The sequence below is a fragment of the Gobius niger genome (assembly GCF_951799975.1).
Source record: "Gobius niger genome assembly, chromosome: 10".
NCBI classification, from domain to species: Eukaryota; Metazoa; Chordata; class Actinopteri; order Gobiiformes; family Gobiidae; genus Gobius; species Gobius niger.
In genome coordinates, this window is record NC_136861.1 from 1,846,560 (window position 1) to 1,864,519 (window position 17,960).

Here is a 17,960-nt window from a genome sequence, read left to right on the forward strand (position 1 = left end):
ATTCTTTGCGTGCTTTGGACACAGTGTATCCTGGAGCTTTGCGCTTTATTACAAACATGAGGTCGTTGACTCATCACTGTGTCCTTTACGCCCGGGTGGGCTGGTCATCTTTGTCGTTTCGTAGATTGAAACATTGGTATCTTTTGATTTCTAAATGTATTGCTGGACTTGTCCCTCCGTATCTGCAGCAGCTCACTGAGCTGAGGAGCAACAGCAGCTCCAGCCTGTGCTCTCAGGACCTCCTCCTGCTCTCAGGACCTCCTCCTGCTCTCAGGACCTCCTCCTGCTCTCAGGACCTCCTCCTGCTCTCAGGACCTCCTCCTGCTCTCAGGACCTCCTCCTGCTCTCAGGACCTCCTCCTGCTCTCAGGACCTTCTCCTGCTCTCAGGACCTTCTCCTGCTCTCAGGACCTTCTCCTGCTCTCAGGACCTTCTCCTGCTCTCTGTGCCCAGGGTGCAAACAGAACTGGGTAAAAAGGCCTTTAGATTTGCTGCTCCACATTCTTGGAATGAGCTACAGAAGGAGTTTCAGTTAAAAGAACTTCATACAGTATCACTTCATACTTTTAAATCACTATTGAAAAATCTAGAAACAAAGTCTTTTACATAAAGCTGTTTTATCTGAGTGTATTATCTTGATTTAAAACTTTCAATTATGTAATGTTTTTTTGTAACTTGTATGTAAACCTGTTCCCCTGCATCTTGGCCAGGACACTCTTGAAAAAGAGATTTTTAATCTCAATGAGTTTTATCCTGGATAAATAAAGGACAAAAAAAAAAAAAAAATGCCCGAGCCACCTCAGCTGCTCCTTTCGACGTGAAGGAGCAGCGACTCTACTCCGAGCTCCTCCCGGGTAACTGAGCTCCTCACCCCCAGCCACCCTGCGAAGGAAACTCATTTCGGCCGCTTGTATTCGCGATCTTGTCCTTTCGGTCATTACCCAAATCTCATGACCATAGGTGAGGGCGGGAACGTAGATCGATCGGTAAATCGAGAGCTTTGCCCCGACTCAGCTCCCTCTTCACCACGACAGACCGATACAGCGACCGCATCACTGCTGACGCCGCACCGATCCGTCTGTCCATCTCACGCTCCATCCGTCCCTCACTCGTGAACAAGACCCCGAGATACTTGAACTCCTCCACTTGAGGTAAGGACTCCCCACCGACCTGTAGAGGGGAAGGAGAACCATGGCCTCAGATTTGGAGGTGCTGATCCTCATCCCGGCCGCTACACACTCGGCTGCTAACCGCCCCAGAGCAGCTGAAGGTCCTGGTTCGTTGACGCCAACAGAACAACATCATCTGCAAACCGGACACCAGGAAGAGCTGTTTCCCCAGAAGTGGCAGATGTCCTGACAGATAAAAACGATCAATAAACTGCTTCCCGATCGTCTGCTTGAGTGCCAGTAAACTGCTGTGTTTGTGAGTGTGACTGGGCGTTCTCTTGTGGTGAGAAGCCCTCTTTAGGAGGCAGGTCTACGGGAGCACAGAGTCCTCTGCACTCACACCGACATGGATGTGTTTTGGTGCACACTGCTTCTGCTGCTCCACTTCCACACGGCAGGTCAGTAACAAACTGAGTAAACAGTGCTCTTGTTAGTGTTTAGAACAGCCAACATGTGCTTAGAGCTGAGGGCCTGGGTCACTCAGCCTTTAGAACCGCTCATACTGATCCGTAAATGACTTTTAGCGTTTGAGACAAAAATCTCAACAGCACATGCTCTTTGCACCACCTTAACAATAAGGCAATGTCTATATTTCAAACATTGTAAAATCAGGCTCAGAGTTGGATGGGTCCATGAAGTCATCTGAGATCAGCGGTTCTCAGCTGAGACAACGAGAATATCATTTTTTAAAAGACATTTAAAATACTGTGCTCCACGGCCCACTTCTGGGTTCTGACTATTCCGATAACATCCAATTATAGCTCCTCCTCATAGCTCCTGTTTGTTTCCCTTTGATGGTTTTGGCTCAGGTGTGTGTGTGTGTGTGTGCGTGTGTGTGTGTGTGCATGCGTGTGTGTGTGCGTGTGTGTGTGTGTGTGTGTGTGTGTGTGTGTGTGTGTGTGTGCAGTTTTTTCGGAGAAGTGCTTGTGTTGAAACTGTGCCTGTTTCCCGTCAGTGTTTGCCGTGTAACACTGACCTCTGACCTCTGACCTCTGCTCCTGCATCACTGTTGACTATCATTGGGAAAGTGCAGGTTTCCAGAGTTTGATTTTGACAACAATCCCTCCCCCTTTTCTGTCTCATAGAGTGTTCTTGTCCTCATAAGCCAGTCATGCTTTTCTAACTTCGCGACTTGATTATTACAGATTTATTACAGATAATTCTGTGTACACTGGTCTCGGTCAGCGTTCAATCCGTCGCCTCCAGGGGGTGCAAAATGCAGCTGCCCGTCTCCTTACAGGGACCAGAAAGCGACAGCACATCCCCCTGTGTTAGCTGCTCTACACTGGCTCCCTGTGTGTTATAGGATAAGGTTGTGGTCTTTAAATGTCTCCATGGCGCTGCTCCTCTGTATGTCTGAGCTTCTGGTGCTCGGGCTCTGAGATCTGCTGATCAGCTGCTTTTAGAGGTTCCTCGCTCCTTGTATGTGACCAAAGGGGACAGGGCTTTCTCTGTTGCAGCGCCAAAACTGTGGAATGAACTGCCTCTCCACATCAGAGCTGCTCACACTGGACCAGTTTAAATCATTGCTAAAGATAAGATAAGATAAACCTTTATTGATCTCACAAAGGAGAAATTCACTTGTTCCAGTCGGCATTACTTCACAGTCTTATTGTACAGTCTGACAGCAGTGGGGATGAAGGCTTTGCGGTAGCGCTCTGTCCTGCACTGAGGGTGTCTCAGTCTGCCACTGATAGAGCTGCACAGCTCTTCTACAGTCCAGTGCAGTGGGTGGGACTGTATAAAAGACACACTTTTATGCAAAAGCTTTTATATATTTTATATATTTCTGCACTGTAGACCTTTTGTGAAGCACTTTGGTCAACAACAGTTGTTTTAAATGTGCTATATAAATACATTTGATTTGATTTGATTTGATAAGAACACTATAATCCTCATATAACACTCTATGAAATCACTTGGAAGAGGGAGAGAGAAAGTGTTTGCCCTACACAAGTTTTATATTTCATGTTGCACATGTGCACCAAAGAAAATTCCTTGTTTTTGAATAGAGCTGCAAAATTCTGGTCATTTCCCATGGGAACGCATGGGAATATACAGTATTGGAATGAACACAATTGAAGGTTGCCTCATTACAGACAGATATAAACTGAACCATAAACATTCTTCCTAAAGTCTAATAAATAGACTAAATAAATAGCTGCACACTTGAGATATTTTATTTCTGTGCAAATACACTTACCTTTTGTGTCCTTAGTGTAACTAAATAAACACATCTCTGTGAGTTCACAGGGTTAACTGTCCTCTTCAGTCTCAAACTCTCAGTACCACTCACCAACCCAGCCTGTAAACATCACTTTTCATGTTTTCCATGATACCTACTTTCATTAAGCATTTTACAGATGTACTTTCAGTTTTCTTCCCAATAAAGTAGATCGTTGTGTAATATGAAACTAAAAGTCAGACGCCACATAGATTTTTCAAACAAGCTATTTTAATTATATTCAAATAGTTTTTTAAATTATATTTATTAAATGTTTTAATTATTGTTATTTTTTTTATTTAATTATATTTAAATAGTTTGTTTAAAAGGATGATGGTGACTAATCACTGGTAACCCGTGGATTTTAAAGCTTTCTAAACATTAAAGTTATTAAATGAAATCCCTGTGTGGTTGCGTGTGATGAAAGGATGATTTAAAGGGATATTTCAGGATTTTTGACATAGGGCCTCATTTCCTCGTTATCCAGATTGTTGCTGATTTCTGGAGATATTTTTTTTTGTAATTCATGCAGTTCTTTTATTTGAAGAGTTTTGTGGCGCTAGGCTAGTGCATTTCTATGGTATCAGCTAGCCTGCATTAAAAACAGTGTGACCCGCTCCACAGAGCACCTGAGGCAAATCACTTATAACACCAGACTAACCATATAAATGTCTGTGTCCATAGAATCATTTTAACCATTTTGCATTTAAAAGACCTTATATTTGAGCAGCATCAGCTTTGTGGTTGTATAAGCTACGCAGCGGCGGAGTGATCTGCTAGAAAATAGTCCCTCAAAATGCAGTAATTCATGTGATGCAGGTCAGTTATATTCCAAACATGACTCTATGGACACAGACATTTATATGGTCAGTCTGGTGTTATAAGTGATTTGCCTCAGGTGCTCTGTGGAGCGGGTCACACTGTTTATAATGCAGGCTAGCTGATACCATAGAAATGCACTAGCCTTGCATTAGCCTAGCTAACTCTTTAAATATAAGAACTGCTTGAATTCCCCAAAAAATATCTCCAGAAATCAGCAACACTCTGGATAACTAGGAAATGAGGCCCTATGTCAGAAATCCTGAACTATCCCTTTAACGCCCTCTTGTGGCCTTAAGTGAACAAGGCGAGCACTAAAGGGGCCAAATGATGTCGTCAACATTAAAAGTTGGCTGTGTTTGCAGATGGCGTGCAGTGCTTCTCGCGCTTCGTCCCGTCCTCACTGACCTGTGAGGGGGTCATTGGAGAGGTGGACCGGGACACCTGCTGCCTCAACCCCAAGTACGGCTACCAGACTGAGGACGGGGGCTGCCAGTCCTGCGGGTCAGTCACTCGGGATGTATTTACTTTTTGGTAATCATAGGTTTAAAGACATTATTCTGACCGGCTGCAGGAATGACATCGCCAGTGTCGAGCTCAGCATTACGGTGCAGGCTCCTCAACAACACAGTGGCTGTTTCCCAAAGCCTGGTGCCTTGGTGTTGAAGGCAGTGCCTCCAAACTCACTTCCTTCCAGTCCAAGGCTTTGGTCCTGCCTTGGCCCAAAAAGAATGGAATGGCTAATGGAAGTCACTTCAGAGATAAAGGAAGTGTCTGAAGGGGGTCTGCTGAGGAGGGGGGGGGGGGGGGGGGGGTTCTGAAGCGCTGAAGGGTGAAAGTATAATTATATTTTTACAGACATAAATAAATAAATAACAAGCAGTCTGAGATGACAAAACCTATCTGAAAATACAACATGAAACTCAAAAGGGGGACTGAAAGAATGTAAAAGTGCCTCACGTCAATTAAATTCAAAGCCCATGAAACAAATCTGGTTCTTCTGTTGTTCCATACATATAAAATAAGCTGCCAAAGGACGAGATACAGACCACAGATGTTAAGACGCGAAAGCTCCTAACCATACACGGAGGGTTCCACCCCAAATCCAGCACTCTAAGGAAGGAGGCCGAGGACTAGTGAGTGTGAGAGCCACTATCCAGGATGAAACATCCAAGATCCATAAGAACATCAAGGACAAGGCTCCAACAGATGACGTGCTCAGTGAATGTCTCAGACAATGGGGAACAGAAGATGAGGTGCTGGAGGTCCCGTCATGGGAGGACAAGCCCCTACACGGCATGTACCACCGAAACATAACTGAAGTAGCGGATATACAGAAATCCTACCAATGGCTAGACAGAGCCGGACTAAAGGACAGCACAGAGGCACTCATCATGGCTGAACAGGAGCCTTGAGCACCAGAGCAATAGAGGCCCAGATCTACCAAACCAGACAAGACCCCAGGTGTAGACTGTGCAAGGAGGCCAATGAGACAATCCAGCACATAACTGCAGGGTGTAAGATGCTGCAGGGTGTAAGAACATAACTGCAGGGTGTAAGATGCTGCAGGGTGTAAGAACATAACTGCAGGGTGTAAGATGCTGCAGGGTGTAAGATGCTGCAGGGAAAGCTTACATGGAGCACCATAACCAAGTGGCTGGTATAGTGTACAGGAACATCTGTGCAGAGTATGGGCTGGAAACCCCAAGGTCAAAGTGGGAAACACCTCCAAAGGTGGTCGAGAATGACCGAGCCAAGATCCTGTGGGACTTCCAGATACAGACGGACAGAATGATGATGAACCAACCGGACATTGTGGTGGTGACAAAGAGCAGAGGAGCCGCTGTGGTCGACATAGCAATACCAAGACTTCAACATCAGGAAAAAGGAACAAGAGAAACTAGAGAAATACCAGGGGCTCAGAGAAGAGCTGGAGAAAACCTGGAGGGTGAAGGCATCAGTGGTGCCCGTGGTCGTTGGGGCACTCGGGGCAGTGACCCCCAAACTGGAGGAGTGGCTCCAGCAGATCCCAGGAAATACATCAGACATCTCGGTCCAGAAAGGTTTTTAAAAATGTATTTTATTTTTTTCTAGGGCCAGGACTTTTTTTTGATTAATTACGATTCATTAATGATATAAGGTTTAGTGCGATTAAACATATTAATTGAAATTAATTGCTCTTAACTTTCGACACCTGCAGACGTTGCTTAGGCACAAACAACACGTAAAGCCAAAAACAATTTGACTGTCAAACTTGTTTATTCGCACAGTTAAACGCTTAAAAAAGAGTTAAAAAAAAGATCATTCTCCAAAAAGTGTTATGTTCAAAATGCTGGAAAATACAAAGAAGCATCTAAAATATACCTCTAAAAATAAATACAAGCTCTAAATAAATGATGCTTAATTGCGATTAATTACTTCTGTCTCTTTCTCTGGGTCAGGCCTCCCATCTGGACCAGTTGGTCGGACTGGTCCCAGTGCACCACCCTGTGTGGGGAGGGGGTGAAGCTCAAGAGGCGGAGCTGCTACGGTTTAAGCCAGGCAGCCTGTGGGCCTGGAGACAAACTGCAGGCCGAGGCGTGTAACGGCACCTGCTGTGACGGTAACTACATGTCTGTGCACACGCACACACATGTGAGTGTGCTCACCTCTGATTGGACTGTGCTGCAGGGAATGGGTGGAGCCTGTGGTCTGATTGGTCACCATGTTCAGTCAGCTGTGGAGAGGGCGGAGTTGAACACAGGAATAGGAAGTGCAATGCACGGCCTGAGTGTGTGTTAGCCTGTCCCGGAGACGCAGAGGAGACACGGGCGTGTCCTGTCCTCACCTGTCCAGGTAAGAGTCCTCTGTCCTCACATGTCCATCCATCCTCAGGCTAGTCATGTGATTGTGTGGTCTAGTTCACGGAGGCTGGTCAGCGTGGTCTGATTGGACCGAGTGCTCAGGCACCTGCATCCATAACCACGGTAATGTCCCGACTCGAATGAGGACGCGCATCTGCTCCAGCCCCCCTCCCTCTCCCAGACCGCCCGGAGACGGCTGTCATGGAGACAGTGTCCACACACAGCAGTGCACTGAGCTGCCCAACTGTGCAGGTGACCAGTCAGGACACACACATCTGTCTTCATCTGTCACATGTAGGAACACTGAGATTATAACTGTGACCTGTGTGTGTGTGTGTGTGTGTGTGTGTGTGCGTGTGCGTGTGCGTGTGCGTGTGCGTGTGCGTGTGCGTGTGCGTGTGATGTGCTGTAGTGGACGGAGGCTGGGGCTCTTGGTCAGACCCCGGGCCTTGCTCCGTGTCGTGTGGAGAGGGCCTCCGGCTCAGCCACCGGTCATGTGACCAGCCCCCCACTCAGTACGGAGGACGCCACTGTGACGGCCCCAGCACCAGGACCATAGTCTGCAGGAGCCCCTGCCCAGGTCAGAACCAGGACCGAGCAGGCCTGACCTCTAAGTCAACTGCTCTTCCTCTACCATTGTTCTTACCATTATTATTTCTAACACATCCCACTGACTGTCCATCAGCATCTCTCTGTTCATCATGTTTTCATCATCTATTTATCGGTTTGTATTACCAATTGCAAACTTAGCCAATGTTTGCATACATTACAGGCCATTAGGCTACATCAATGTAAACAACTCACTGAAAGTGATCTGATCAGAACAAACATTAGTTTTGTCTCACTAAAATACAAACACTTGGCCACTTCAGCAGTGGCTGATTTTATTTTATTGCTTTAGTTGATCCAATCATAGTTTCTGTTTGAGCTTTAATTAGTTGCCTCGAGCATTAGCATGCTTAGCATTAGCATGCTGCCTCTAGCATTAGCATACTGTTGATAGCCGCAGCCTTTTGCAGCCATTAAATTCTCCAGTTTCTTCCCTTCAAAATGAGAAATATTCTCTGAGATTAAGTGGTGGAAAGTTGTGTTTTTAAAACAGGATGAGCCAAAACAGGTATTGGTCCATTATCAGATATTTGGTATCAATACCTGATATTGTATTTTTTCCAGCATCGGTTTCAGTATCCGATACCAGTATCGGATCAGTGCATCCCTTATCACTGGCGCCGCGGTTTGGATTAGCCATGCTCTGGCACCACTTAGTAAGTTCTCTTCTTATGTGAGTCCAGTTTTGATTCAAATACATATCCAGTCTGGGCCTCTGCTCCTGCGGAGGAGGAGAGAGAGGTTGCAGTGGCTTTGTCTCCCCCGTGGCTGTAGCTCAGTGAGGTGAAGTCATTATTCTCCTGCAAAGACATAATAGATTTAAGACGCGATGTTCCGTGTGTTATCAGTGCAGTGACAATAGCAAACCCACCCAGGGCTAGAAGGTCAAGGCTCTGCTCCGAGCAACAAAACCAAAGATATTGAAGATATTTTGAACAGAGCGGAGGGGCATCTGTCTTTCCTCCGGGTACTCCAGTTTCCCCTACCACTAAAAACATATGCAGACACACCTCCAGCCAGGTGTTTCTGACCATTAGCCTGGTTCCACATCTGGAGATGGGTCCCCGAGCACCGGCCCATTCTGCTCCTACAGGTTGCCCCAGCAGCTTTGAGGATGGGCAAAAATTGAGTAATTTCCCTACGGGGATTAATAAAGCATCACTTAACTTATCTTGGCTCAAGTTAGCAGGCGGTGTTTTTGACAATATGTTTATCTGCCTTAAATGGAAAGAAATGGGCCCCGCACCATTAGTTTCTATGGGGAGGAGATCCTGGAATGTCTGGGAACAACGGTTGCTATGAAGACATTTTGGGGCGGGGGTTTTGAGAAGGGGCAATTCCCTCTGAGGTCGCGTATTACTTACGCCCCTGGAGCCCACTAAACCCCTGTACCCTGTCAGTGCTGAGCTTCTGGACGGGCTGGTCGGAGTGGTCTGAATGCTCGGGGACATGTTTGCCTGATGGGGGGGAGCCTCCGCAAAGAACCAGGCATCGCTTCTGCATCACCCCTGGAGGAGGACATGGGACCTGTGAGGGCCCCACGCAGGACAGCGGCCCCTGCCCTGGCCTGGACTACTGCATGGGTGAGTCACCACAGCCCTACACCAGGTTTGACCAGGGTTATCGCACTGCCCACTGTCTTGTTCAATTATTAGAATCAGAATAGGTTTATTGCCATGGTTTGAGAACAGGTTCACAAACTAGGAATTCTCTCAGTACAATCGTGCAACATAAAACATACAACACAGAAAAAAAATAAAAATGATAAAGACAACAACAATTTGTCCTGCTGTAAAGAAAACCTCTGCATCACTGGCTGCTATGGGCATAAAAGGACAGAAACTCATGATGTGGACCCCCTCCTCCCCTGACCTCAGCCCTATTGAGAAACTTTGGAGCCTCAACAAGCAAAACATCTATGAGGGTGGGAGGCAGTTTTCATCCAAACAGCAGCTCTGGGAGGTTATTCTGACATCCTGCAAACAAATCCAAGCAGAAACTGTCCAAAAACTCACAAGTTTAATGGATTTAAGAATTTTGAAGCTGCTCAAAGAAGGTCCTATGGTAAAATATTACTTGACCTGTTAAGATGTTTTTGATTGAAATAGCTTTTGATTTCAGTAAATATAACCTCCTAATGCTACAAATTCAACAAATTACTAATAAACTAACTAAAATTACACTACTCCATCCATCTGACCGTTTCTGTTCATCAGCTTCAATGAACAGTTTAGGGGAGGCCGGATAGAAGGTTTATGCACAACTGCAGCCTCTGGAGGGTCCTACACCTTGATGTTCGGGAGACTCCAGAGGCACCAGCAGCTTCAAATACCTGTCTGCTGCTTTGTAGCAGCTGTTCTCTTAATCTGATGTCTTTGTCTGGCCGAAACCGTCCTCATTGTGCCTTTATCTGCACAAACCCGTGTGTGCTCTGAATCATCCACAAATCTCTTATCAGTTCGATGATTACACTTAATCTTTCATGAAATATCGAAGGTTTTCACACCTAGACCAAGGCATTCAACTATTTCACGCTTTTCATCAGCAGAGAGATCCTTTTTCTTTCCCATATTGCTTGAAAGTGATGGTCTGCTTAATAATAGTTTTTCACTGGATTTACTTGACAACTATTAATCCCAGGTGTCTGAGATTGATGTCCGTGATTCAAAGAGCCCTGAGACACAATACCATCCTTTTTTTCTTTACCTTTTTGACCCTGAAATACTGGAACGCTGGGTAAGTTGTGTTTCACTCACACTGACCGTACATATAGTTTGAAGAACCATGAAGTCTTGGCTTTCAAATGAGGCATCACACTGTCATATAGGCTCTGAACTCACCTGTCAAGTGGATGTGCATAATTGCTAATCCTATTATAATCTGAAACCTAACCCGAAACTGGCAGATAACAGGTCAACACCTAATATGAATTACCAAAAGCATCAACACTATAATTCATGTCCAACAACCTTCTGATATCTGGCAGATAAACAGTAAAGAATGAATAAATTGTATTAGTTAAGATGATTAAAGTGAGTGCCAAATGAGTTACCATAAAGGTTCATATTGCGATGCAGTACAGGAACTATTGGAACTAACTTAGAGACTGCAATCATTGACCCTGAGTCCAGTTTATAAAAGCTACAAACCAACTGTAGATCTCTTATGTAGACTCTTATGTTTATATATGTTTATTATGTGAAGGGTTCAGGCAGTCAGACTGTGTGTTGCGTTCCAGTGCACGGCTCCTGGGGGCCCTGGTCAGGCTTCTCGGCCTGCCCCGTCACCTGCGGGGTGGGCCTCCAGAGGTCCACCCGCTCCTGCGACAGCCCCGCCCCCAAACATGGTGGCCTGCGGTGCCCTGGAGACACCAGCAGGTTCCAGATGTGCAACACGCAGAAGCACTGTCCGGGTAAGAGCCGAGGGGAACTTGGTTTCCGCGGGGCAATAAAAAGCATTCAGTTGGAGTCAAACCGCCATTAAATCGAAATGTCTTCAAAAACATAACTTTTCCTTAGTGACTGAGCGTGCTCAAAGACATCAAGTATTTTAACTGCCTGCATTCGTCAAAAATACTAAAAGTTTGAGTTTTGTGATTCATAATCCTGTGTGAATATTAACACAAACCGCTAATAACACTGTATCGCCGGGACACGCCCGCCCTTCACTGATTGGTTTACTCCACTTCCTGTTTGCTTATGTATGTATGGCTGTGGATATAGAGTTGATGCTGCCTCACCAGACTCAAACGCTGGTACTGAACAGTGAGTCTGCTTTCCAGGCAAGTGTTTACATGCATGAGTCCCATGAATGTTCATCAGCATGCTCTGTCCCAACCAAATAAACCAAATAAATAAAAGTCACCGACAATGTGACAACAGCCAATAACGTAACAACGCTTTGCTGCCGACAATGTAGTGTAATCATTTTGATGTTGATTTGAAATGTGCGGCTGATGGGACAGTGTCACAGCCATGATCTTCTCAGGTTCGTCCATCGTTCACGGCTGCACTTGACCGTTTCCTAAAGCCTTTGTAAACCAGGCCCAGTCTCACTGTTCTTGTGTCCTGTGTTGTGCAGTGGACGGAGTGTGGACCGAGTGGACGGCCTGGGGCCCCTGTCAGAGTGTGTACGACATCACTGAGTCCATCAACTGTGACACCTTAGGAGGCAGCCAGTCACGCTATCGCTCCTGCCGCAACAGGGCACTGGGAGGCGCCGCCTGTCCGCTCGAGCCGCTGTCTGAGACCAGGGTGTGCTACGACGTCCAGGGATGCAAATGTCAGTGTTGGTTTGTACTCTCACATACACCGTTCCACTCGGTGCTGAGTCTGTTTCTATTTTGGCACCTTCTTCTCACGCGTGAATAAAGCTCAAATGAAGGCCGAAAATGTCAGAGAAATACTGGCATTCCTTGTAGTAACAATCATGTGACAGGGATGCCTTTGTGGAGCTGAATAAGTTTTTACCCCCAGTGTTGCTGAGTCTGCTCCAGTCTTTTTCTATTGATGGTGAAACTGCTGCTGTTCTGTCTGCAATGAACGGACTTTAAATGAACTTCATATGTATTATTTTTTGGGGGGGGACCAAGACACAAATTACACTTTGAGATTTGGATATAAATAATTACTAACCCTCACCCTAAGGCGGCAGGTAACAGGTTAAGCATCTGTAAGCCGTCTATAATGAGTATATTGGATGCAGCACAGGAAAAAAATAAAAAATCGACATCTTTACTTCTGTACTGGGATGTCCAGAACCATCTGATCGGAGGGCGGAGAGCTCTGCTGGGGCGATGTATCGTTCAAATCTCAGTTAACTATAATGGTGCGAGAACATGAAAGGGCTTTAAAACATCGTCTGATTATGGAGCGAGAGCCAGTGCAGGAGGAGAGGATGGGAGCGAGGTGTCTGGAGGAGGCGGTGAGGAGACGGGCCGCTGCTTCTGCACTGGCTCTTACTGATGGAGTGAAGACAGTAGGAGCCGGAGGCCAGAGTGTTGCAATAGTCCAACCGGGAACTGATTCATGGGCGTAATCTACAGGGGGGATAGGGGGATACACCCCCCCCCCCCCCCCAATATTCAGAACAGCTCAATTTAACCCCCCCAATATTGCCCCTAGTGAATGAACACAATCAGTAGGCTCTATAAAGGTACACATGCGTTGGCTTCTTGACATTGGTTCCATATTTTAAACTAATCTTTCAAATGAAAGTGTTTAGTGAGTCTTCAGAGCCGCTGCCCCACAGTGACGTCACAGTGACGTCACTGCAGCTCCAGCCCGCGCACCTCAGAGCAGAGGAGAGCCGCAGTAACTGAGGAAATAATGCACATGAACTGTCTGCATTTACATGTTCAGAGTGCTATGCTCACGGTGCTGTTATGCCCCTGCCCGCGTGCTTTAAAGGGGCTATATCATGCTATTTTAGCCATTCCAAAGTTAAGTATAGGCATGTATATGATATATTGTACCTCTACCATTATGGAGCACTCATTTTTGTGATAAATATAAGTGTTTTCTGGACGTATTTTTCAAACCCGGAAGACACAACGCTTCGATTCAGTTAACTCCGCCCCCTCTCTCCGCACATACTTTACCGTAATATAAATAAACAGCAATAAGTAAAGTCACTTCACGATGCAGTTATACGGAGTTGACATCTGCAACACAGCTTCATAAATGGCTAACACACATGCTAATATGCTAACCCGCGTTTGGACTGACTCACCCTCTGCTCCATCGCTGTTTACATTATGGGACTCGCGTTGGTTATAAAAGTTAATCCACTTTGATTCTGGCAAAGGTTCACCAAACATCCATCAGTTACAGTCACAGAAAAACAATATTTTGGTGATAGTCTCTGTATCCCGGAGAAAAAAAACAGCTGAGTGGCCTCTTCCTGAAAAGGGTTGAATATAAACTCCTCGTCCTCGTAGCCAAACGCGCTTCTTTTTCTCCGTCCGTGACATTATCGTTAGTTAAGAATAAAAAACAGGTGTCCAGAGTAGGTAACGAGCTCCATCTTCAGCTGCAGCGCAAACATGACTGATCTGTTCAGACGCGATGTGTTTGTTTTGGCCACAGCTGACCTGGAAGCACCTCGGGCACATCCTTTTTTTTTTTTTTTTTTTTTACATTTTTTACTCTTTGTTTCTCTCTTACGACAGAAATAATGAAAACGCTGTTTTACAAATTAAAATCAGGCCGTATGCATAGAATTAAAACATTACATTACAGACGTCGAGCACTTCCTTTCCGCTGTTACGACACAACTGAACACTCAGTCGTTCACCAGGAGAGGGAGGAGCAGCTGCTCAGAGAGCAGGATTCAGGAGGATTGTGGAGAGCTGCGTGAATGAAGCCACAAACCACTCTGGGGGTGTTTTTGATAAGGAAATAGCATAACAACATGGCTAAAAGCTCCAAAAAGTCAATTTTGCATGATATAGGACCTTTAAATCGGTGTTTATTTGGTGAATATCGGTCAAATTCTCGCGCAGTTATGGTCATTGTTATACAGAGATCAGGCAGGATCAATACGTGAGCGTCCAGCCCGTTCGTACTCGCTCTCCCGGACAGCGGAGACACAAACCCAAACTTTCACGGTAAACTGCTGCTGCTTAATGACAGGAGGCGTCGGGTGCGAGGAGCGAAACGCGCGCCCGGGCAGACGCGCAGCGAGCGCGGGCAGACCAGCCAATACACTCCTCAAGATAACGCGCGTTTCTAAGTTGAAACAGCGCTGCGAATGGTCTGCAGTCACACGCACTGTCACTGCTCTTAAAAACCCACAAAAGTCAGAGAAACATTGTTAGCAGAGGGTCCGTGAAGGGCACAGAGGGATGTGTGCACTAAAGAAAGGGGAGGGAGGGGCCAACAGGATTGATATGCACTGTGTACTATTGGCTTCACCTGTATATGAGCTCTATGAGTTTTCCTGGTTTCACTCAGTGGACTATACCCAGCCTTATACTTTGATGAATTAACGTTACTATAAAATTATGCCCAAAGCTATCAGTTATGATCTTTGTATGATATTAGTCTATAATCTTATTGAAACTGCTCTTTTCAGAGTTAAAGCTGTTTGGGACCAAAAGGGCTTGATTGCATGTTTTTGTGCATCATTCTCTTTAAAGGAATAGGCCACCGTTTTTACATACTGAGATATGTTCTTACCTAACCTTAGCCGAGTTAATATATCCCCGTCTGGTCTTTGTCCGTGCGCTCTGTCAGGCAAACGGAGCACATACGCAGCCTCTCCCACATGTCACATAGCTCCAAAAAAAGCTCACGATAGAAGCTACCAAGCTCTTCCACGTGTTCCCTATTTAAATAAAGTTACGTGAAGTGTTTTCATGCGAAGTATATTTACACAGAAATGTAGCATGTCGATTTTATAAGCAGATAAAAAGGGGGACTATATTGTGAGGCGTAATGATACGAGGAGCACAACGTCCACACAGTAACTCCTAAAGACTTCCCCCGCTCACTTCCGCCAATAACCTTTAGGAGCACGTGGGAGAGCTTGGTAGCTTCTACAAACTGCAGATGTTATGCAAGCAGCAGCTAAAGTTGTGCTAACAGCAGCTAAAGGCTATCATATTGCAATCATGCTTTCAGATCAGGGCATCCCTTTTTCATGAGGGGCTCCAGCCAATCAGAGGCCTCCAGTCTGTTCATTTCACGTCCATTGCTTTGGCCTGAGCCTCTTTTGTTTGGCCCCAGTTGTACCCAGTTGAAACGCAACTAAGCATGTTTTTTTTTTGCCAGTGGAAAAGGCCTGTCAGTGTCTGAGTCTGTCTCCCTTACAGTGGACAGCCAGTGGTCGGGGTGGGAGACCTGGAGCCAGTGCATACCCCCCTGTGGAGACCAATCCAAACGCTCCCGCAAGAGGATTTGCCAACCTGACTACAAGGAGTACAGGTGAGACCCAACCTGACCTGACCCGACCTGACACGCCCTCCATCCATCCTGCTTTACTTCTACCATTATCTTAGCTCAGTCCTGGTTTAATTCCGGTACTAGCCTTGTTTAGTCAGGCCTTATTTCTGCTATTAAGCCCCTTTCTAGAAACTGAAGGAGCGCCTTACATTGTTGGTGGAGGGCCAAAGAGGAGCAGTTCTATTGTATTGCTGTATAGTTTGAGTTTACTTCATGGAGGCTGTTATTCGGGAGTAGGGTGGGAGTGTAACGTTGGGTATGCTGGGTGTCACCTGTGGAGCTGTAGACGTGAATGTGCCGTTTGTCTACATATGTGACCAAGTGAGAGAAGGTAGAACAGTAGGGGGCCAAAGACAGTATCCTGAGGAACACCTGACGTGACGGTGGAAGGTGTGGATGAAAGACTTGGAGCTGGATAATCGCTATCTGAAAGTTAGAAGCAGAGCCAGGTGATGCCGACGTAGTAAATGAGAATTGGTTCTCAATTGACTTACCTGGTAAAATAAAGAAATAAAATAAAGAAAGTTGTCGGTGAAGGGTTAGTTAGATTGGAGTTTTGGTGGAAAAGCAGGTATGGAGCGGCTACAGGTTATTAAAGAAGTTGCAGACAAAGAGTGTGCTTCAGATGGGTCTTGAGTGTCGTCCAGCTTACTCCTGTCTGACCCTTGCAGTGCCACCATTGGCCCGAAGGATTTGAAGGCATCGTTCGTTGGGCAGCCGAAGGTCAACTGCGGACCTGGTGACGCAAGCGAGGAAGTGAACTGCGTCAACACCCCGCCCTGTTAACGACATCACCGCCAGACCCACATCACTGAAGCATTCTGGGAGCTGGAGTCCTCTCTGTGTCCTTCTGTATGTTAGTGTTGCTCACCATTAGGGCAACGGTAAAAATACCTGTCTGGAATTGAAAAAATTAAAGTAAGGAAAGTAAGAAAAAGAAATGACTTGGTTGTTTCAGCTCAAATGAATTATGTTTTTTCAATTTTTTTCCTATTTTAAAAAAAAGCCCAATGTCTGCCATTTTTTTTCTTATTTTTGCACTAATTTTTTCTCGTTTTCCCCAAATCTTCCCTCAGTTTTGATTACTTGATTACTATTACTGTTCTGCTCCTCTGCAGCAAATATTTTAGTATGGGTATCGAAAAAAGTATCATTCAGGTGTCGGTGTTGAAAGCCAAGTATTGTTAAAGGGGCTAGATGCAAGTTTGTCATTTTATACTCACTACTGCCACCTCAGGTCTTATGAGTAACTGCAGCTTCTATATTCAGCTCGTGCGTGACGGCACTTCGGACCCGAATTAACACCTTTCTGAGTGACAGTGCAGGATTCTAGAGGCAGTTGTGGTGAATAAGTCTGAGCTCATTCTTCACATTAGGACATGGCTGGAACATGTAGGGGGAGGAAAATACTTAATTTTAACATTTTTAAACTCCTTTTTAAGTCCTGGTGTCGAAAAAAAAAAAGTGCCCAGCCTTAAGCTTCCCAGTGTACACTTGAATCCATGTTCTGGATTTCCGGTTTCTAAAGCACATCAAAACAAGCATGCTCCACAGATGGCACATACAGGCTTGGACCTTGTAATAAACAGTGTGTTTTCAGTGTTTCTCTGAGTTGTGTCACTTGTTTTGTTTCATTAGCTTTATATTTGGTCATTTTGTTTCGTTTTCAACCGATTGCTGCTGATCTTTAAGGTATTATGCGCCGAGCGGGCTGTGCTGGATGTTCAGGAGAGTCAGGACAATTCCCAGCAATAGCCTGGACATTAGCAAGTTTTTTTTAAATGTAGATATACAAAATAACGACTCCGGTGTTGAATTGTTGTTTTCTTCGGCTTTTAATAAGATAAACTTTTTAACCGAGCGCATTCAGAGAGTTCTTGTGAGCGGTCACATGTCTAGCACTCTTGTTTGGAACACAGGGTCCCCTCAGGGCTGCGTACTATCGCCATTGCTCTATATCATGTGTACAGACAGCTGCAGGTCTGTCCATGAGAGCAGTTACATTGTTAAATTCTCCGATGATACGGCACTACTGACCCTTTTGCAGGAGCAGACTCTGATCATGGTCCGGCTCTGCCTGCCTTCATCCAGTGGTGCGATGACCACTTTCTGGACTTAAATGTGACAAAAACTAAAGAGCTTGTTGTTGACTTCAGGAGGAATCCAGAGAGCCCCAAACCGAGCTTTATCCACGGGGAGGAGGTGGAAAAGGTCGACTCTTTTAAGCACTTGGGGACTGTTTTTGATTCCTCTCCACGATTTGATAAAAACACAGAGGAAATTGTCAAACGTGGACATCAGCGAGTTCACCTGATGAGGAAACTGAACTCTTTTAATGTATCAGCAAATATTTT

General features: G+C 45.6%; 1 protein-coding gene across 1 annotated transcript; it reads left to right on the top strand.

Moving 5' to 3' along the window:
- The first annotated feature begins 1,509 nt into the window (after positions 1 to 1,509).
- Positions 1,510 to 16,480, top strand: LOC306969741 (properdin-like). Its single transcript, XM_079565448.1, has 11 exons — positions 1,510 to 1,566; positions 4,577 to 4,715; positions 6,653 to 6,823; positions 6,895 to 7,046; positions 7,112 to 7,306; positions 7,467 to 7,634; positions 9,064 to 9,246; positions 10,902 to 11,075; positions 11,744 to 11,944; positions 15,477 to 15,588; positions 16,278 to 16,480. Exons 1-11 carry the CDS (start codon positions 1,515 to 1,517, stop codon positions 16,390 to 16,392), a joined length of 1,662 nt encoding a protein of 553 aa, XP_079421574.1. The 5' UTR covers positions 1,510 to 1,514; the 3' UTR covers positions 16,393 to 16,480.
- Positions 16,481 to 17,960: the final 1,480 nt, after the last annotated feature.